The sequence below is a fragment of the Ranitomeya variabilis genome, chromosome 2 (assembly GCF_051348905.1).
Source record: "Ranitomeya variabilis isolate aRanVar5 chromosome 2, aRanVar5.hap1, whole genome shotgun sequence".
Classification (NCBI taxonomy): Eukaryota; Metazoa; Chordata; class Amphibia; order Anura; family Dendrobatidae; genus Ranitomeya; species Ranitomeya variabilis.
Window position 1 is genome coordinate 1,000,817,444 of NC_135233.1, and position 23,515 is coordinate 1,000,840,958.

Genomic DNA, 23,515 nt, shown 5'->3' on the forward strand with positions numbered 1-23,515 from the left:
AACGCATGAGTCCTACTGTATTCAGTCTCTGCCCACCCAGCCTGACTGACAGCTGCAGCTTGCACAAAGCAGTGCGAGATCTCAGCAGGGAGGAGGGACACTGAGGAGCTCCTAATCAGATTACATGGGGAAGAGATTCAGCAGTGGTGGACAGTAGGGGCACTGAAGAGCTGACAATCAAGCATGGTGGGCTGGAAATCTGGAGAAGCAGAAAGGAGAAACACATCAGACTGGGTGGGCGGACATCTAGTTAAAGGGTATATCACACCACTTCCACCTTACATTATATTTGTGGAAATAAGAAGAGATCCCATATTCAGATAAAAAATAACTTTTATTTAAAAATACATTAAGAACAACAAAAATAAAAAAGCAAAATTACACCCCAGGAAGAAGCTGGCGGCGAAACGCGCGTCGGGGTGAGAGGACGCCAGGTGATATAGCACGGGTGATTCAGGTAATTATGATTTATTTATGTATTTATGGGACCAGTAACCAAGCTGTCAGGGTACGGTAAAATGATAGTATTTACCCAGTTGCCAGCCTTATGTCCATTTAGGCATATATAGGAAGAGGACACAAGTTGTATACATAGCTGCATTGGTGTACATCAGGAGGTTATCCTCTGTTAGCCTACATTTGTAAGGTACATCAGTAGTATTAGGCTGGCTAGATTATGGTAATTGATTTGGTCTTGGCCCATTAACACTGACAGGGAGTCTCTATATGTAAAAAAAAAAAATTTCTTGATAGTAATTAACATCCCCATGTTGAATACATAGATATATATGCTGGATTGACAGCAATTGTCATTTAGTTATTGAAAGAGTTCTAGTGGGGTGAATAATAATTATATAGATATATTTAGGAACATCCTGTGTATTTATAACGTCAGTGATATTTTGGTGTGATTATTCACTTGGTGTCCTTTTGACAGCAATTTTGCTTTTTTTATTTTTATTAAAGTATTTTTAAATAAAAGTTATTTTTTATCTGAATATGGGATCTCTTCTTATTTCCACAAATATAATGTAAGGTGGAAGTGGTGTGATATAGTATGTTGAAGTGCCCTCTGTAGTATTTAGGACATTTTGTGGTTGATATCTAGTTAAAGGGGTATTCCCATCTCCAAGAACCTATCCCATGATGCAGTAGACGTAATAATAATAATAATAGTAAATACCCCCACTTAGAAATGTAGTATAGTTTAAGATTCACTATGTCACTTTCCCCATGTGCAGGCATCTCAGTAGCTTAGGTATCCATGGTTACGACCACTAAGCCCTAGTTGTCACTATTTGAGTGGTCATAATTATGGATACCTAAGGTACTGCAATGACATCCACATGGGGCAAGCGACATAGCGAATCTGAAGAACTATACTACATTTATAATTAGAGGTATTTAAATTGCTAATATTATTGTTAGTATGGGATCTTGGAGATAGGAAAATCCTTTTAAACTTTCTTAAAAGATTATACAGTTATTGTAACATGGATTTTCAAAGTAAATACAGCACTCTTGTCAGGCCTGGTGGCAGATCGGATTTAAAGGGGACCTTTCTCAAATTTTTTCATGTTGAGCTAGACACACAATGTAATAGTGGCTGCAGAACAGAATAAAATATTTGATTACCAACATTTCCTTAAGGCAGAAAACAAAGTATTTTGAGTGAGTATATGCTGCTATGAGCACAACAGATATAAGTATGACTCATCTTCGGGCAGACCGTGTGGGGGAGGGGCAGTACAGCAGAGCATTCAGAGCTATGAGAGGAGAAGAGCTGATTTGTAATGTGACACTGCTAAACTCAGCTGCACTTTCTAATCATGCAGGAGGTTAGACCAGGCGATTATCCTTACATCTCACACACTGAGAAACCTAAGGTATTGTGGGGGCATGTTCTTTCTCTAGCGTGTTGTTGCCTGCTTAAAACTGGGCAACTTGGACATCAAGAAGTAAACATCCTCAGTGAATACTATCCGATAACACCCACTTGGACTTAATAAAAAGTTAACTCATCGGGTCCCAAATACTCTGATTGCTAATGTTTCCGCAACATAGAGGCGAAATAAAAAATTATTAAATAAAATTATATATGTTTATATACAGTGGAGCAAAAAAGTATTTAGTCATTCAGCAATAGTGCAAGTTCCACCACTTAAAAAGATGAGAGGCGTCTGTAATTTACATCATAGGTAGACCTCAACTATGGGAGACAAACGGAGAAAAAAAAATCCAGAAAATCACATTGTCTGTTTTTTTATCATTTTATTTGCATATTATGGTGGAAAATAAGTATTTGGTCAGAAACAAACAATCAAGATTTCTGGCTCTCACAGACCTGTAACTTCTTCTTTAAGAGTCTCCTCTTTCCTCCACTCATTACCTGTAGTAATGGCACCTGTTTAAACTTGTTATCAGTATAAAAAGACACCTGTGCACACCCTCAAACAGTCTGACTCCAAACTCCACTATGGTGAGGACCAAAGAGCTGTCAAAGGACACCAGAAACAAAATTGTAGCCCTGCACCAGGCTGGGAAGACTGAATCTGCAATAGCCAACCAGCTTGGAGTGAAGAAAGCAACAGTGGGAGCAATAATTAGAAAATGGAAGACATTCAAGACCACTGATAATCTCCCTCGATCTGGGGCTCCACGCAAAATCCCACCCCGTGGGGTCAGAATGATCACAAGAACGGTGAGCAAAAATCCCAGAACCACGCGGGGGGACCTAGTGAATGAACTGCAGAGAGCTGGGACCAATGTAACAAGGCCTACCATAAGTAACACACTACGCCACCATGGACTCAGATCCTGCAGTGCCAGACGTGTCCCACTGCTTAAGCCAGTACATGTCTGGGCCCGTCTGAAGTTTGCTAGAGAGCATTTGGATGATCCAGAGGAGTTTTGGGAGAATGTCCTATGGTCTGATGAAACCAAACTGGAACTGTTTGGTAGAAACACAACTTGTCGTGTTTGGAGGAAAAAGAATACTGAGTTGCATCCATCCAACACCATACCTACTGTAAAGCATGGTGGTGGAAACATCATGCTTTGGGGCTGTTTCTCTGCAAAGGGGCCAGGACGACTGATCCGGGTACATGAAAGAATGAATAAGGCCATGTATCGTGAGATTTTGATTGCAAACCTCCTTCCATCAGCAAGGGCATTGAAGATGAAACGTGGCTGGGTCTTTCAACATAACAATGATTGATCCAAAGCACACCGCCAGGGCAACGAAGGAGTGGCTTCGTAAGAAGCATTTCAAGGTCCTGGAGTGGCCTAGCCAGTCTCCAGATCTCAACCCTATAGAAAACCTTTGGAGGGAGTTGAAAGTCCGTGTTGCCAAGCGAAAAGCCAAAAACATCACTGCTCTAGAGGAGATCTGCATGGAGGAATGGGCCAACATACCAACAACAGTGTGTGGCAACCTTGTGAAGACTTACAGAAAACGTTTGACCTCTGTCATTGCCAACAAAGGATATATTACAAAGTATTGAGATGAAATTTTGTTTCTGACCAAATACTTATTTTCCACCATAATATGCAAATAAAATGATAAAAAAAACAGACAATGTGATTTTCTGGATTTTTTTGTCTCAGTTTGTCTCCCATAGTTGAGGTCTACCTATGATGTAAATTACAGACGCCTCTCATCTTTTTAAGTGGTGGAACTTGCACTATTGCTGACTGACAAAATACTTTTTTGCCCCACTGTATCATACACACAATGTTTTATTCTGCTCTGCAGCCAATGTTGCTTCTTGTACTCAGTTCAAAATGGAAAAATTGGTGACAGGTCCTCTTTGAGAACCCTGTATTATTTAGAGCTGATAGCTAGCTCTAGATGTGATGGACGTAAGGTGCATTCACTTTGAAAGATTATCGTGAATGAGCTTTCCTATGAACACTCGTTTCATTCTAATCTTGCTGTGTAAACAGGCTGCGGATCGCCCGATGAGTGAGAGATCACTTGTTTACAGGGTAAAGTGATTTTTACGATTGCGTAAAAATCTTCATTCTCGGCAGCTCATCTGGTGCAAACAGCACCTACGCTGTCGAGAACAATGGCAACCTATGCGCGCTGAAGAATCTATTACAGATCATTCGGGACACATCGTATAGCCTGGCCTGCCTGTGTTCAGCGCCACAGGTCGGTTCATATCAATGGCTGGCATGGAAAACCAAAAATGTACAGCAATTAGCAACCTCCTATGTTGGTTGAATGCAGAGGATTTTAGAGCCTGGACTGAAAATAATCAAAGCTTTTTTATTTTTAGAACATCCAGACAGTATATAAAAATCCATAGAGAACTTCCCTGGCGCTCAAAAATGCAGAAGGCAATTGCTGAAATTTTGAGCATACAGGCGAGTATGTTGGTGGTGAGTTCTCCTTCAATGGAGGTCTTCAAACAGAGGCTGGACAGACATCTGTCTGAGATGGTTAGTGAATCCTGCATTGAGCAGAGGGTTGGACATGATGACCCTGGAGGAAGTTCCAACTCTTACATTCTACGATTCTATGAAACACAAAGAAGTCAGGCTATGTTCACATGTCTTGTAATGATCCATTAGACCGGATCCAGCAGCAATCTGTTGGCAAAAAAAAGTTGTGCAAACAAAACTTTTTAGTCCGTTTTTTTTAAATAACTGATCTCTGCTGGATCTGTTTTGTAAACATTGATGTCTAAGAAAAACGGATCCATTACTCAGCCATCCGTTTTACTTTCATTTGTAACAGATCCGTTTTGTTGCTTACTGGATCCAGTAACGGATTCTTACTGGACATGTGAACATAGCCTACGGGGATAATGAAGAATCCCCATTTACTGTGGTGATATGTGATTTCTGTGACGCGGAGCAGCAATACCGGAAATGGCGATGAATAACTAATCTGGGCAGAGATCACCGAGGGCTTTGGATAAACTGTGGAGATAACAACCATGATGGGAGATGTAATATTTCTCATACTAGTTATTGATGTTTCTCCGAAACTTTGTGAAATTAGAAAATGTCAAAGAAAAGAAATATGGGGCTGTCATAGGCAGATTTGTCATCTGAGCCGTGTTTGCATACCCCGACTTCTTAGTGATTTCTGCTCCTGACCCCGGCTCTCTGTGCTCCACGGAGACATCCCCTTGTTAGAATAAGCAGGACTACACTGGATTAGAGAAATATGGGCAAAGTCGCGATGGTGGTGATGACAACTAGGTCACTGAGGACTGGAGCTCTAAAAATACACCCACAAAGCAAGAGAAATACATCGCCCACGTCAATGGAAGGACTCAACTAATTAGTCTGCACGGGAAAGGCTTTCCAAACTAAGCAGACCCCAGATTATAGCCCAAGCAACCAAGCAGAAAATGAGCTGCCCCTGGGGCCCATCCCAATCTGGTCATATCAAACGCACCCTGAAGCATTATAGGTGCTGCTACATCACATGGATCACATTAATGCTTCAAAGGGCAAGTTACGACACACGCTCAGTGGTCACTCTATATAGTAGCTGAACATCTACACTTTCTCATTTTTCGTTACTATGAAGGGCATACCGCATAGGAGTATTTCCAAACGGTTGGATATAGAAATCACCAGGCTTTTTTCAAAAGAGTAAAAATGATAAAAGTTCATGTTGGGGGTTAGAGACGACCCACCAAAGGATCGGCCAAAACAGTTGGCCATATATGCATGATACGTAAAAATTCAATTACATCGCTTATGTCCGAGATCGGCCGTACTGAAAGCCAACATATCTGATTGATGTAAAAGGACTATCAGTACAAAAGACTGTTCAAACCAAGCACAGGCTCCCGGTGCATCACGGCGGGCCAATCATTTATATACACCTTCTCACCGGCTTGTTTTCCATCTATCTACACCCTGGCTGTATGAAGCCAAAGAAGAAGGGGAGGAGATGGAGGAGAAAAAAAAGCAGGTGGGAAGGTATAATTAAAAGATGCATCGAGCGACAGTGCTTGGTTTGAACAGTCATCCTGTGCTGACAGAGATAGTTTACATAAGATCTGTCACAAGATTTCACAAAACATAATAGATCTTACACCTGATAAGGCTGGTGTACTTACTTTGAATATCCATAACAGAATGGCTGTATAATCCGGATATTAAGATGAGCATTTTATGAGCGCAATGTATCCAGCCTCCATCCACCCAGCTTGACTGACAGCTGCAGCATGCAAGATAATATAGCCAGTCAGACATGGATTGCTTATAGTAAGTACACCAGCCCTGTCAGGTCTAGGATATATTTACCAATGTATGCCGATTGTATTGTGAAATCAGGTAACATATCCACTAAGACTGAGGGTTGTGTGAGGCATGTTAGCTTCATTCAATTCAACCGAGCAGTGCAGCAATACCAGCAACAACCCATGGACAGGGACAGCAGCCATGTTATAATCGTGTATCAGGTGTCAAACTGCATTCCTCGAGGGCCGCCAACAGGTCATGTTTTCAGGATTTCCTTGTATTGCACAGGTGATAATTTAATCACCTGCACAGAATGATTCCAGCACCTTGTGGAATGCTAAGGAAATCCTGAAAACATGACCTGTTGGCGGCCCTCGAGGAATGCAGTTTGACACCTCTGGTGTATAATCCCTTTAAGGGTTTACGTGTTCATTTTCTAGCAATGACCTGAGTGATCATTTATATCCATAATTGTTACCATACAAGTGTTATATTCCTGAATTATATACCTTAGAGGACGATAGATCTGATATCCACGATAGTTGAGACCACTAGGAATCGGGTGCTGCCTAACTTATACCGGTACTTTTTGTATAAAGTTTCACAAAAAGAAGCTTAATCTTGTTTCCTAGTCCGACATATGAATTTGCTTTGCGTCACCTACTTGGCATAGGGTGGTACCTGGTTTTCTACATAAATAAAAGCCATAAGAAAAAAAATGAAGAAGCAATCAACTGAGCCTAGAATCCATTCCTACAGATGGATCTGAAGACCCGCGTATCAGATCAGCCATCTGTCAGTAATGGGCAAAGACGTTTGCGGGTTAATAGCGCGATACCTTGCATCCGGCTTGCGGACAGGGCTTCATGAGCGGAGTCGTGGTACAGAGTTCAATCGCTTCTGGCTCGTGAAAGATTACTGCTGGGAGTGGCTCCTTACGAAGGGTTAACACGTTCAGCTTGGACTTTATCATGGTCTGGAAGTGCTAGGAAGAGAATGAGAAGGAGTTAACACAAGGCACAGATTAGGGGCAAAACAGCTGAGAAAAGGAAGTCCTGAACAATCTTCTTAAGTAAACAATGGAGCCCTTCAAAAGGTCTTATTACATGATGTGATAATCAATGCAGGGAGCAAATAAACAGCAACATGTGGCTATTCTTATGCAAGCAAAGGGGTCTATTCATAGGGAGCCATAAGAACCACATTTGGTATACTGCACAAAAACAACTCCGGTAATACCGAACCTCAGACTTACCATAGACGGCTAAGACGAACTATTACAATGTAACCATTTATTCCTGAGCCAACACTGATGAAAAATGCTGCTTTTTTTTTTTTTTTTTTTTTTTTTTAACTAATCATTTAGGAACTTGACTCAACTTTAGGATTGAGCAATTCACCTCCGAGGTCCTAGAGAGCCCCACTTTATAATGTCCTAGCTCCTAGCATTTTGCACAACAGATGTAAAAATCTATAAAAATTGCTTAGAACAGCATGTGCTGTACCTCACCCCGCTAATGTAAGCACGGCATAGTAAACCCGTCATCTGGTCCCAATACAGAAAGTAGCATGCAATTGTATATATATCCAAGGTGCAATCCATTACTCCAACAACGGCTTTTCTGTTTGATCTCTACCATTAAAAGCTTCTGGTCTGAAGACAAAGTGAGCAAATATTATTCTGTGTTGTTAGACGGAGTAGATAAAGGTTTGGTCTGCTGTGGAAATCCCCATTGTCAGCGTACCCCCATTAGGGCATTCTGAGTTAACAGACAGGAGCTCGTTTTTTTTGGCCACCGCCAAGAATTAGCAGAAGCTACAACAAATAAAGTTGCATTTTCTGGTGGAGAAGCATAGACTACTCTAGTTTTACAGAGCAGAATGGTGCAGCTTAGGACGGGATTCTCCTGCATGAGACCATAATCCAGACGAAAGCATGAAGTTGCACACAAGACTGGTCCGATTACTACAACAGCCGTTGTATATTGGCAGGCTTAGGTCACAGGCTGCAGCACAGACAGCTAAGCGCAGGAGTTACACAGACACTACAACAAGAAGCCAAGAACTTAAAGACGATTTAGAAAGTTGCAAAATTTGGCATTTAGGACACAAGTAAAATCATTCAGCCCAGACGTCTCAACACGCCTTTTTAGAAATAGGAAGCGCCATTCCCTTATTTCTGGCCATTCGTAGTGTTTGCACAGCTATCTGCTAATGAACATTTTAAATAAAACTTTTATTACCAAGTTGTCTCCAGACTGAACTCCGTCCCACAAAGTTTTCCAACATCAGTCACAGAAAGAAAAACCAGCAACACTACGCAAAATATTCTACCTTTCATACACGGCAATGCGCAGAGGACTACGACGTGTACATTTATTACCGGGCTCATATATGAAAGAAATGGCAGATTAGGGATATTATCACATTATAACTGGGCCTCAGAAAAGGTGACTCAGGGTTTAGACGGTATGGAAAGCTCATTAAGGATATTTTTTTTTATGTCTGGACAGTAAAAAAGGATTATAGGAGCGCAAAAAAGTATAAACGTCAGGAACTCCTGGAATCTAGACAAGATTCCACAAAGATCACTGGCCAACGCAAAAAAAGGAAAAAAGACACACACAAAAGCTTACATAGATATTATGGGAATGATTTGTGTACCTACCTATGTAAAAGAAAAAAAAAATGGTGTGGAAATCCGGACAGATTAACACTCACTTTCTAACCGTTAACAGGCGCACTGCACAATATAACACATACTAGCAGAGGTGTCAAACTGCATTCCTCGAGGGCCGCCAACAGGTCATGTTTTCAGGATTTCCTTAGCATTCCACAAGGTGCTGGAAACATTCTGTGCAGGTGATTAAATTATCACCTGTGCAATACAAGGAAATCCTGAAAACATGACCTGTTGGCGGCCCTCGAGGAATGCAGTTTGACACCTCGGTACTAGACTAAGAGAACACGCCCTAAGAAGAAGATAGGCACCAAGGTAAAAGCACCAAGGTAGAAAGTTTGGGGTTTTTTGGCAGATCTTACTGATCTAGATGCAATCTACCAACAATCTTACGTCTGGGGTAACTGGCAAGCCATCCACATTTTGGGGGAAGCAGTACTGTAATTGGACACATTATACAAAAATTGAAAGGAACGGATGGCACTCACCGGTTAAAAAACTTCTTTATTCCAATACTTTAAAACATCGGCGTCGGGAGGATGGGAGCAGGAGTGGAATGGATGACAGCCATTTCGCGCTGCAGTGGTGCTTCTACTGGTCTTACTGTGACCAGTAAAAGCACCACTGCAGCGCCAAACGGCTTCCTCTTCATCAGTAGTGACATAGGAATCACCCTATGGAGGAGAGAAGGTTTTCCCACCAACATAGAAGAGGATTCTTTACTGTTAGGGCAGTGAGAATCTGGAATTCCTTGCCTGAGGAGGTGGTGATGGCGAACTCAGTCGAGTGGTTCAAGAGAGGCCTGGATGTCTTCCTAGAGTGTTAACAATATTGTATCTTACCGTTATTTGGTTCTTTAGAAGGACGTAGATCTAGGGATTTATTCTGACGGCATATAGGCTGAACTGGATGGACAAATGTCTTTTTTTGGCCTTGCTAACTATGATACCCCATGTACAAGCCTGCCACTCCGTACATTACCCTGCTGTCAGACGCCCAGGTGGCACCAAAATGTCCCGCTTCCCCAGTTATGAAAATCTGGCTTTAATTCTCATCCATGTGAATTCCTGCGGTGTTCTGTAGGGCATTAATTACATTTCCTTCTAATTGCACACAGGAAATTAATGCAGGATACAGATAATTAGAGAATGGCTATATATATCCATATGTTTATTATGGATACGCAATGTTGCGAGGCTGAAGGCCTTTCATTAGAAGAGTAATTGATTGAACACATCATATATACATTGTATTTGTATTGTCCAAACGACCATCGAGCCATAATCTTGACCAAATGGGCATTCCACCTTTATGGAGGGAAAGCCAGACATTTATGATCCCCGCTTCCACCAACAGAATGGACACTCAGCTGTCACCACAGATATAAGACGGTTGATGGATCCCGTAAGATCTCATGTCTATGGTCAGCTTCACAAATTAACGATTCTCCATGCCGTTTCTAAGGCCTGAACACTGACTAGATGCCTAGTAGTATTCTAGCTGTATGGCTCCATTCATAATCTATGCACCCGTGGCTCGGCACTCTCCCACTTATAACGTGTGATCGGTTGTGTCCAAACCACCAGTTTACAGTGAAAACTACTCTTACGCAAGAAGTAAGGCGTGAAAACCGGAGCATCTTTAGAACACATCCAGTAGACAAGAAATCGCCCTGTTCATAATGGGAATACAGCCAGCTATGTCCAGCATTAGGGCAGACAGTGCAGCCCCTTATGAATATGCTTTACAGCAAAGGTTTAAGTAAAATGGGAGGGAATGGGGGGCTGGGGTCTTCAACACATTTTAGCTAAGGCTCCAAAAGTGAATTTCTTAAGTATAAACAGGACTGATTTTCTTGCAGCTACATAAACACTGAGGTTTGGCTCTAAAACGTGACTAGGGATGATGGATATAGAGTTTTAGGAAGAGCCAGATCAGCTGAATATCTGAGAAATGGTACATCGGCATAAGAAAATAGGGGAAGAGCAAATAGAGCGGTATTACAGGGTCCACCTTGCTCCCCTTTCCCGTAGCAAAAAGGTGTCTTCACACGCAGTGTGCCTACACATCTAATCCTTGGAGAGACGCCGACGCAGAGTCCAACACATATATCCAGATGGGCCGAAACGTTGGAAATTCTGCTATGCACGGGTAGGCTTAATAAATTCAAGTTCACAAAATTTTGACTCTGTGCTGAAGACAAAATTTGAGCTCTTTGGCATTAACTCAACTCGCTATGTTTTGAGGAAGAGAAATGCTGCCTATGACACAAAGAACAACGTCCCCACTGTCAAGCATGGAGGAGGAAACATTATGTTTTGGGGGTGTTTCTCTGCTAAGGGCACAGGACTACTTCACGGCATCAATGGGAGAATGGATGGAGCCATGTACTGTAAAATCCGGAGTGACAACCTCCTTCCCTCCGCCAGGACATTAAAAATGGGTCGTGGCTGGGTCTTCCAGCAAGACGATGACCCAAAACATACAGCCAAGGCAACAAAGGAGTGGCTCAAAGAGAAGCACTTTAAGGTCATGGAGTGGCCTAGCCAGTCTCCAGACCTTAAACCCATAGAAAACTTATGGAGGGAGTTGAAGCTCCGAGTTGCCAAGCGACAGCCTCAAAATCTTAATGATTTAGAGATGATCTGCAAAGAGGAGTGGACCAAAATTCCTCCTCACATGTGCGCAAACCTCATCATCAACTACAAAAAAGTCTGACTGCTGTGCTTGCCAACAAGGGTTTTGCCACCAAGTATTAAGTCTTGCTTGCCAGAGGGATCAAATACTTATTTCTCACTGCAAACTGCAAATAAATTTATATAATTTATACAATGTGATTTTCTGGATTTTATTTTTGATATTCTATCTCTCAATGTTAAAATTAACCTACCCTTAAAATTATAGACTCTTCATGTCTTTGTCAGGGGGAAAACTTACAAAATCAGCAAGGGATCAAATATTTCCCCCACTGTATATACTGGGAGCGGCTCTCATAAATGTGATGCAGGACAGTGTTTCTGTGATGATGGGATACCCGTAGATCAGACAACCTCTGATCATCCAAAGACATCAGGTCTTATTAAGATGGTATAAATGTAGAATAATTGTGATGCCATTTCTGTACATAGCACACACACACACACATTAGGGTCAATTACAAAGGAAGACCAAGTATCTGCCACTCCCAACCCCCAAAGTTACTTTGTAGCCAAAACAGAATCAAGTTCATACTTTTTAAATCAGGTAAGAGGAAGGATATCCCATAAATATAATGTTTTTATGGGGGTAAACATTAACTCAAACGCTTTTACATGAAAACCACTTACCATATGTTCCTCTTATTGAGTGCAAACAAGTCAGCAAGTGATGGCGCTCTCCCCATGCCATCAGCAAAGTCATGTGCAAATCCCGCACATCAAAGCTTCACAGATCCGATCGTTCTGGGGAGCGATCCACTCTGCACTTGTAACTTTCATGAGAAAAACACCTTCAAAGAGAATCTCGTCTACAAGAAGACCCTGAAATCCGGCTACGGGAAGTGTGTGCTGAGCATATGGAGGGTCTCCCCATAGGGAAAGCTGGAAACTGAAGCCCACACATAATACTAGAAACAATGATTAGACAGTCAGGGGTGTGAGCTCAGACTACTGGAAGAGACACAAAAGTCTACATTATTAATATAAAAGAGACCTTCACCCAAATCCTACTTCCCATTTATTACATTTGGTGGCTCTTTCTGCTGCGTTGCGCCACCACAAGAAATGTATTTTGGTCAAGGACTGAAGTCCATTTCTTTAGCGACAAATTATGATAATCAGCCAAATGTTTCCTCCCCCGTCCCCCATCTACACTACGACTCTTTAAAAAAAAATAAAAAAAAATTCTATATAATAATAATAATAATAATATTATTATAATAGAAGATTTGGCTGTGACTGGCTTACAAATGGCTAAACTTGCTAAATTTTTGAGCAACTAAAATTAACGTAAAAATTTTGCAACATTTCAAATAGTTTTATGCCAGAATTTGGAATCGGGGGTTTACGTAGTTTTAAAAGATCCAAGTCATAAAGAATGACTATTTCCACTTATTAGAAAAGAGTACAAGCGGAGCATATAGGTAATAAAAAATAATATTTTATTAAATTATCTTTAGCAAGCTTAAAGTGCATACAGTACAAACACCAATGATAAATAAAGTGCATAAGGATGATAAAAAGCAAGTGGGTATCCCCCGGTGTAAGCTGCCCATGCGGCCAACATGCAAAGTTGCAAAGTGAAAGTGCTGCCAATAATCAGTATACCAAATCAGCAAATAAGTCAACTATTTCCACTTGTAGAGCACAAGCAAAAATCCTTAATACTAGAAGAAACACAAAACATATTTCAGGTTCACGGACCATTTATGGCCCTCGATGACCTTTTATTGCCCCCAGCAGATTCCCGGGGACCGCAGTGCTTGGTCCGGCAGCTTTATTTTGATGGCCACCTGCTCATTCATTTCTTCTTGCTCCTGTGAGCCCATCAACGTAGTGTTCACTACTGAGCACCGACGCGCGTGCAATGAAAGATTACGTCCTGACACCAGCGCCCGCGTCAGGAAGCACCAAAAATCTCAGAAACCCTGCAAGTACTGCACCACCAGAGATTCTAATCTTTGGGGCTCACTGGCGGTCCACGTCCTGCAATGCAGCTGGGAATAGGAAACTTCATAAAAATGACAAGGGTTTTTATTTAAACCAAGATACATGGGAAAGTATGTGATGAGGTCACAAGTTATTAGATAGTGGTGGGTGACCAAGTCATGGGTCCTCGAAGAAAGGATGCGAAGTCTCAAAGGAAATCAGGCCAAACAGATTGTAACCTTCACCCCAGCTCCAGATAGCAAGTCCGGCTCATTCTCATATAATATTTCAGCAAGCTAGCGCATTTTCCATTAAGTATTTCAAAGACACATTTGAAGCAGAACATCTGTGCTGGGGATGACAGGAACAAGCTGGAGACCGAGGAGAAGGGTCACATCTGGAGAACACAGGAATGACATGGTCACATATCTGTTCAAAGGCATTTCCAAACTATTAACAGGACTGGAGGTTTGCAGGAGTAATAAAAAGAGAAGATGGAGATACGGGAGCGCTGGGCAGGATCATCTCAGCATCCGCGGTGCCACGTTGGCGGCCAGCAGATCATGCCACCATTTTACCAATGACAAAGGACGGGTCTAATATTTATGGGCACTGCCACCAGGAGCGTGGACTTTTAAAGCCAAGACGGACGGATAGCTTCTTACTTTCACAGGCACATGTGTAGCAGATGTATCTTGTTAACGACAAACCAAAGCCATCATGACATTGGAATGGAGACCATTTCCACCGCCAGAAAGCACACCCAGCGAGCGGCACTATTCATCCCCGCACGGCGCTCATCTACAAGGATCACATGCCGAGTGTTCAGATATGGAAACCGCCAACATCATATTGCAGGGTACCATATACAAGTCGCCGTGTAGTCTCCACTGAGGTCTATCTATGGCGGATTCTATGAACTAGTGCCCAGCAGAGCTCTTAAAAATATTTTCATCATGGTGCCCCTCTAATACAGCTCTTCACCCCTCTATTGTCCTGCACCGCTCTCTGTTCTAACAGCACTTCTGCCATTTTTTACTTCTGCCAATCCTTGGGATCAGATGATCGCTGCATTCTGTAACAGTGGCACTAATCCGGCATGGTGGTCACCGGCTCATGGACTCAGGGGTTCTGTACTCAGCCCCCTGGTTAGATATTGCAGTCACATTGTAAGGGAACAAACAGCAAGCTGTATATTAGAATTTTTAGACTATCCTAGGCCCCGTTCACCTGACCAATAAGGCCCTCCACTAACCGTGTAAGCCGAGAAACACTAACGAATAGTGCCTAATGACCTCCATCAGGTCAAAATACTATAAAGGTTCATTCACACTTCCTTGTGAATGTTGGTGTGCTGCCTGATTTTTTATCGGAGAGCACACAGACCTACGTACGTCCTATTCTGATCCTCAACATCGGATCAGTATAGAACAGGCTCTAAATTTTACCGACACCATTCTGGGATCCGTCATTGTCATGGATGTGAATGGACCTGTGAGACTCTACGGTCCGAGTGCTGGCCGATACTCAGACATGTCACTCGTGTGTGATACACCCTAAGAGCGACGCAGGGCACTGTCGCCCTATACTGTGGCACACGTTGCAGCTACCATGGGTGCTATATATTTGGAGCTTTTTTTGATTTATACATCAGATGAAAAGTTTTTTGAAGAGGAACCTGCTTAACAATCCAAAATAGAAAACCCCTGAAGAATGGGCACGTTACTTCCATCAACTACTTGTCGTTTCTTAAAACCCGAAGCGTCTACAAAATGCTCAAACGCCGGAACATATGAACCACAGGACGTTTTTCCAAAGAAGTGAATGGGAATATATTTTTTTTTTACCATAGTGGACCCACTCAAATGCAAGGGGAAAAAAAAAAAAAGTAGTGTGAACTTAGGCTTAGAAGGAAAAAAAGCCTTACTTCTGCTTCACATCGCCCCAGAAATCACATGCTGGAGAACTACCAGCATCCCCTTACCATTGGCAGTCTATAAAGATGGTGTCATGGACGCTCCCTATGATTAGTGCTGCTGCGGTGAGCAGGTGATGTCTCCTGGGGTGATGCTGGAGGACATCAAAGCCACTTCCTACAGGACTTACATTCCTTCCACTAAGTGAGGAAGAGAGAATACTACAGCCATGTACTAGTCAGAAAACACGTGAAGATACAAAACTACTTGTAAATCCAGGACATGGAAACTTTCTTTTGAGGTTTTTTTAGGCAGTTTTCAGAATGGACCTTCTCCAAACCCACCAGAAAAAATACCTGTGTGAAGTATTTTAATATTTAGTTTTTCAGGGTTTTTTGCAAAAAAAACCACATTTTTTGATTGGTGTGATGGTCTGATTTTTATCTGGCTGTATTCTGTGTCCGTTTTTACCATTCATCGGTCATTCATGCTCCTAGTATCTAAAAAAAAATATTGGATAGAGCTTTCCCATGCGTCAATGAAAAACGGATGGCATATAGATGTGCGGTCCGTTATTCACTAACCCATTCATGGGACAGTTCTGTCAATAACAAGGACCAGAGAAGGACATATCTGACAGCTGACCAATGGCAATGCCAGGTGTCGGACCCCACCGATCTGATACTGATAACTTATCCTTCAGTTATCAATATGTAGTTCTAAGGAAAATCCTTTAAAAGAGGTATTCCCATCTCCAAGATCCTGCCCCAATACATAGTAAGCGTAACAATAACAACAATAATAATAGCAAATACCTCTAATTAGAAATGTAGTATAGTTCTGCTGATTCACCATGTCCATTTCCCATGAGCAAGGCATTACACTAACTTAGGTATGCATGGTTATGTCCACTGATATAATGGACAGGTAGTTGTTAGTGGTCGTAACCATGGATACCTAAGCTACTGCAATGCCCTGCATATGGGGTAAGCAACATAGCGAATCAGAAGAACTATACTACATCTCTAATTGGAAGCATTTGCCAATATTATTACACCTTCTACATATTGAGCTAGTGTCTTGGAGCTGGGAATACCCCTGTAATTATCAAGGTACACTGAGCTTTATTTATCAAAACCGTTTACAAGATAAACTGTCTGCTGTCCATGGCAACCAATCAGAACTCCACATTAATTAATTAAACTGCTCTGGGAAAAGAAAGCTGTGCTGTGATTGGTTGCTGTGGACAACAAAGTTGTGTTATATGTGCGTGAAGTCATATGGCCTCTATGCACTACTAAGAGGCTCCATATGTTGAGCGCTAGTGTTCCCTCTAGAAGCAATGCTCCTAACGGAAAAAGCTCCGGCCATATGGCATCTAATAGAGCATGCAATTTTTTTTCCTCTGTCGTTGCTTTATATTTTCTATTCTTCTTCAACTCACTCCTGCCTTGGCTGAAAAAGACAGCACCAAAACTGCTCAAATCAGGTCAGTCTTAGGGTACTGTCTCACAGTGGCACTTTTGTCGCTACGACGGTACAATCCGTGACGTTCCAGCGATATCCATACGATATCGCTGTGTCTGACACGCAGCAGCGATCAGGGACCCTGCTGAGAATCGTACGTCGTAGCAGATCGTTTGAAACTTTCTTTCGTCGCTGTTCACCCGCTGTCATCGCTGGATCGTTGTGTGTGACACCGATCCAACGATGTGTTCGCTTGTAACCAGGGTAAATATCGGGTTACTAAGCGCAGGGCCGCGCTTAGTAACCCGATTTTAACCCTGGTTACCACTGTAAATGTAAAAAAAAAAAAAAAAAAAGACTACATACTCACATTCCGGTGTCTGCCACGTCCCTCGCCGTCAGCTTCCCGCACTGACTGTGAGTGCCGGCCGTAAAGAAAAAGCAGAGCACAGTGGTGACGTCACCGCTGTGCTGTGCTTTACGGCCGGCACTGACACAGTCAGTGCGGGAAGCAGACGGCGAGGGACCTGACGGACACCGGAATGTAAGTATGTAGTGGTTTTTTTTTTTTTACATTTACAATGGTAACCAGGGTAAACATCGGGTTACTAAGCGCAGCCCTGCGCTTAGTAACCCGATGTTTACCCTGGTTACCCGGGGACTTCGGCATCGTTGGTCGCTGGAGAGCTGTCTGTGTGACAGCTCCCCAGCGACCACACAACGACTTACCAACGATCACGGCCAGGTCGTATCGCTGGTCGTGATCGTTGGTAAATCGTTTAGTGTAACGGTACCCTTAGGGTGGAGGGTCATTACAGGCAACCCTTTGCATATACAGTTATATAAAAAAGTTTGGGCACCCCTATTAATCTTAACCCCTTCATGACCTTGGGATTTTTCGTTTTTCCGTGTTCGTTTTTCACTCCCCTCCTTCCCAGAGCCATAACTTTTTTATTTTTCTGTCAATTTGGCCATATGAGGGCTTATTTTTTGCAGGACGAGTTGTACTTTTGAACAACATCATTGGTTTTACCATGTCGTGTACTAGAAAACGGGAAAAAATTCCAAGTGCGGTGAAATTGCAAAAAAAGGGCAATCCCACACTTGTTTTTTGCGTGGCTTTTTTGCTAGGTTCACTAAATGCTAAAACTGACCTGCCATTATGATTCTCCAGGTCACTACGAGTTCATAGACACCTAACATGACTAGGTTATTTTTTACCTAAGTGGTGAAAAAAAATTCCAAACTTTGCTAAAAAAAAAAAAGATTGCGCCTTTTTCCGATACTTGTAGCGTCTCCATTTGTCATGATCTGGGGTCGGTTGAGGGCTTATTTTTTGCGGGCCGAGCTGGCGTTTTTAATGATTCCAATTCGGTGCAGATACGTTCTTTTGATTGCCCGTTATTGCATTTTAATGCAGTGTCGCGGCGACCAAAAAACTGTAATTCTGGCGTTTCGATTTTTTTTCTCGTTATGCCGTTTAGCGATCAGGTTAATGCTTTTTTTTTATTGATAGATCGGGCGATTCTGAACGTGGCGATACCAAATATGGGTAGGTTTGATTTTTTTTTTTATTTATTTTGATTGGGGCAAAAGGGGGGTGATTTAAACTTTTATATTTTTTTTATTTTTTTCACTTTTTTTTTAACTTTTGCCATGGTTCAATAGCCTCCATGGGAGGCTAGAAGCAGGCACAGCATGATCGCCTCTGCTACATAGCAGCGATCTGCTGTTCGCTGCCATGTAGCAGAAAATCAGGTGTGCTGTGAGCGCCGACCACAGGGTGGCGCTCACAGCTGCCGGGGATCAGTAACCATAGAGGTCTCAAGGACCTCTATGGTTACAATGGAGAAGCATCGCCGACCTCCGATCATGTGACGGGGGTCGGCGATGCGCTCATATCCGGCCGCCCGGCCGGATGCGGTAGTTAAATGCCGCTGTCTGCGTTTGACAGCGGCATTTAACTAGTTAATAGCGGCGGGTGAATCGCGATTTCACCCGCCGCTATTGCGGGCACATGTCAGCTGTTCAAAACAGCTGACATGTCCCGGCTTTGATGCGGGCTCACCGCGGAGCCCTGCATCAAAGCAGGGGAGCTGACCTCGGACGTACTATCCCGTCCGAGGTCAGTAAGGGGTTAAGCTTAATGTTTTCTAAAAATTGTTTTTTTTGCAACAGCTATTTCAGTTTCATAGATCTAATAACTGTTGGACACAGTAATGTTTCTGCCTTGAAATGAGGTTTATTGTACTAACAGAAAATGTGCAATCTGCATTCAAACAAAATTTGACAGGTGCATAAGTATGGGCACCTCACCAGAAAAGTGACATTAATATTTAGTAGATCCTCCTTTTGCAAAAATAACAGCCTCTAGTCACTTCCTGTAGCTTTTAATGAGATCCTGGATGAAGGTATTTTTGACCATTCCTCTTTACAAAACAATTCCAGTTCAGTTAAGTTTGATGGTCGCCGAGTATGTACAGCCCTCTTCAAATGATCCCACAGATGTTCAATGATATTCAGGTCTGGGGACTGGGATGGCCATTCCAGAACAGTGTAATTGTTCCTCTGCATGAATGCCTGAGTAGATTTGGAGCGGTGTTTTGGATCATTGTCTTGCTGAAAGATCCATCCCCTGCGTAACTTCAACTTTGTCACTGATTCATGAACATTATTGTCAAGAATCTGCTGATACTGAGAGGAATCCATGCGTCCCTCAACTTTAACAAGACTCCCGGAGAACATTTTCCAGTGAGGGAGAATGAAGCAGGGGCTCCAATCGAACAGGACAAGCAGCCCTTGGTCCCCCTGGGACCTTCCTAATACGTGTCACTCAGGACAGCCTCCTGCAAAACAAGGAGAACATCCAAGTTTCCAAATTGCACAAGCAGCCACCTGAGTGCAATGAACTAATGTATTCTTCATGTGAGACAGGCATGAGACACCCATCATGGGCAAGATTACCTTCAATGATGCCAAAAAAAGAGCACACCACAAAATAACTCATGTTCCTGTCAGCATTAGAAACGTGTGAAGGAAGAGAGACACAACTTTGGACATATGAAAAATGTCTAGTCAATTTCCTAAAGTCTTAAAAGTTGTGTATAAATTTTATATGCTTCCCATGTAAATCCCTAAGTAAACTGGTCAGTGTCCACTGTGGTTTAGGTTTTTTTTTAATGTTAGAAAAATGAGAGAGTCCTCAGTGGCGGATACCATCTATAAAGTTAGCCATTAAAAGTGTCAACCACTGGAGGACTCTCTAATTGTAATATTTTGCTATCTAGTGGCTAACATGGTACACAGATATATTTTTTCCTGTCCAGAGTTTAGGGTTTCCAGATGTTGTCACCCGATTCATTAAATGCAACTTTACAAAAAAATTGGTCAAATGTCCTCCAGTCCCTCTCCTGGAGTGATTTTTTGCATGCCTCAAAAGGTTTGCGACATTTTGTCAATTTTGTGACTTTTTAGGCTAAATAGTAGCAAAAAGGCCAGGTTAAAAGACCAAAAGCAATTTTTGATTTTGCACAAAAATTTGAAATTCTCAAAACTGCAGAAAAATAGGAATTCTCACTTGCAAAAAAACAAAACAAGATTCCACATGATCATAGCCTCTCGTGGATAGTACACATGGATATCAAACGGTTTGGTCAGAAAAGTGAACCAACTGCTGACCCAAGATGGCAGCAGTTACTGATGGCAGACATGGACCACGTTCTCCATGCTGATCATACCATGACCACTCACCTAATTGGCAGACATGGACTACGTTCTCCATACTGATCATACTATCACCACTCACCTAATTGGCAGACATGGACCACGTTCTCCATACTGATCACTATCACCACCCAATTGGCAGACATAGACCACGTTCTCCATACAGATCACGCCATCACCACCCACCTAATTAGCAGACATGGACTACGTTCTCCATACTGATCACACTATCACCACTCACCTAATTGGCAGACATGTACTACGTTCTCCATACTGATCACTATCACCACTCAATTGGCAGACATAGACCACGTTCTCCATACAGATCACGCCATCACCACCGACCTAATTAGCAGACATGGACCACATTCTCCATATTGATCATACTATCACCACCCACCTAATTGGCAGACATGGACCACGTTCTCCATACGGATCACGCCATCACCACCCACATAATTAGCAGATATGGACCACATTCTCCATACTGATCACACTATCACCACTCACTTAATTGGCAGACATGGACCACGTTCTCCATACTGATCACGCCATCACCACCCACATAATTAGCAGATATGGACCACATTCTCCATACTGATCACACTATCACCACTCACCTAATTGGCAGACATGGACCACGTTCTCCATACTGATCACTCTATCACCACCCGCCTAATTGGCAGACATGGACCACGTTCTCCATACTGATCACGCCATCACCACCCACATAATTAGCAGATATGGACCACATTCTCCATACTGATCACACTATCACCACTCACCTAATTGGCAGACATGGACCACGTTCTCCATACTGATCACTCTATCACCACCCGCCTAATTGGCAGACATGGACCACGTTCTCCATACTGATCACTCTATCACCACCCGCCTAATGGAAATATTTTGACTTCATATTTGTTTGGGTAAATAGGAGTCTCTCAGGTCTCCCATTCCACACAGAATGCCCAGAGAAGTAATGTACACAGCACAGTAGTCGCGTCTGTCCGGCAAATGAGTCTCTGTGATGCTGTAAAAACCTCCAGCGCCATTACTCGAGCTGGGCCTTGTAAGATGTTTTATTTCAGTTCTCCAGAGTTTAGTAGGAGATTTAGAGCTGCCTGGGATCTGCCAAATAAACTGTCTGTGGGATTGTGTAAATTCATCTGGCAGCACGTCCGGCCCGCCATCTGGAGAACATTTTCCAGTGAGGGAGAATGAAGCAGGGGCTCCAATCGAACAGGACAAGCAGCCCTTGGTCCCCCTGGGACCTTCCTAATACGTGTCACTCAGGACAACCTCCTGCAAAACGAAGAGAACATCCAAGTTTCCAAATTGCACAAGCAGCCACCTGAGTGCAATGAACTAATGTATTCTTCATGTGAGACAGGCATGAGACACCCGTCATGGGCGAGATTACCTTCAATGATGCCAAAAAAGAGCACACCACAAAATAACTCATGTTCCTGTCAGCATTAGAAACGTGTGAAGGAAGAGACACACAACTTTGGACATAAGAAAATGTCTAGTCAATTTCCTAAAGTCTTAAAAGTTGTGTATAAATTTTATATGCTTCCCAGGTAAATTCCTAAGTAAACTGGTCAGTGTCCACTGTGGTTTAGGTTTTTTTTTAATGTTAGAAAAATGAGAGAGTCCTCAGTGGCGGATACCATCTATAAAGTTAGCCATTAAAAGTGTCAACCACTGGAGGACTCTCTAATTGTAATATTTTGCTATCTAGTGGCTAACATGGTAGATATATTCTTTCCTGTCCAGAGTTTAGGGTTTCCAGATGTTGTCACCCGATTCATTAAATGCAACTTTACAAAAAAATTGGTCAAATGTCCTCCAGTCCCTCTCCTGGAGTGATTTTATGCATGCCTCAAAAGGTTTGCGACATTTTGTCAGTTTTGTGACTTTTTAGGCTAAACAGTAGCAAAAAGGCCAGGTTAAAAGACCAAAAGCAATTTTTGACTTTGCGCAAAAATTTGAATTTCTCAAAACTGCAGAAAAATAGGAATTCTCACTTGCAATTATAACCTTTGATGCCACAGTTATCTCTGATAGGATGCTGAATACCGGAATTGATTTGGCCACGCAGAATGTATCTAAAGGTGTGGGCCAAACAATCGTTCAATATCATCTGCTAGGGAAGAGTGAGGAGGACCCATACACAGGCGGTCAGCTGATATTGGAGGATTCACTTTAATGTACAATGCAGGTCATGTTACGCCCATGTAGTAGACTACTATCAAATTCTCCTTAAGGCTTCTATCCAACCAATCATCTTCCTTGCACTGGCTGAAGACTGCACACAATGCCATGCGTGCTGCTGCACCGGGAGTGGTCTCCAGCACCTCCTGGGCCTCAGACCTTTGGGTCTCCACCGGGGGCGGTCTCCAGCACCTCCTGGGCCTCAGACCTTTGGGTCTCCACCGGGAAGCGGTCTCCAGCACCTCCTGGGCCTCAGACCTTTGGGTCTCCACAGGGAGCGGTCTCCAGCACCTCCTGGGCCTTTAGACCTTTGGGTCTCCACCGGGAGCGGTCTCCAGCACCTCCTGGGCCTTCATACCTTTGGGTCTCCACCGGGAGCTGTCTCCAGCACCTCCTGGGCCTTTAGACCTTTGGGTCTCCACCGGGAGCAGTCTCCAGCACCTCCTGGGCCTCAGACCTTTGGGTCTCCACTGGGAGCGGTCTCCAACACCTCCTGGGCCTTAGACCTTGGAGTCTCCAGCTTCCTGCTTACAATGACCAACTTAATTACCTCTTGTTCTCAGTGTAATATGGACACATTTTCCACGTGATGCGCAGGCCGGCATTCTGGGACATGTAGTTATTAGATTTACTAGATGCAGACAGAAGATATTATTTCCTTGAGGTGTAGTTGTGAA

General features: G+C 42.8%; 1 protein-coding gene across 2 annotated transcripts in view; it reads right to left on the reverse strand.

The window, feature by feature from the left end:
• Positions 1–23,515, reverse strand: part of PID1 (phosphotyrosine interaction domain containing 1) — a 65,944-nt gene that overhangs the window by 35,299 nt on the left and 7,130 nt on the right. For both annotated transcript variants that reach the window (XM_077291172.1, XM_077291173.1), the window contains exon 2: positions 7,049–7,195. In XM_077291172.1, the coding sequence (XP_077147287.1) occupies positions 7,049–7,195 (147 nt within the window). The remainder of the gene's footprint in view (positions 1–7,048; positions 7,196–23,515) is intronic.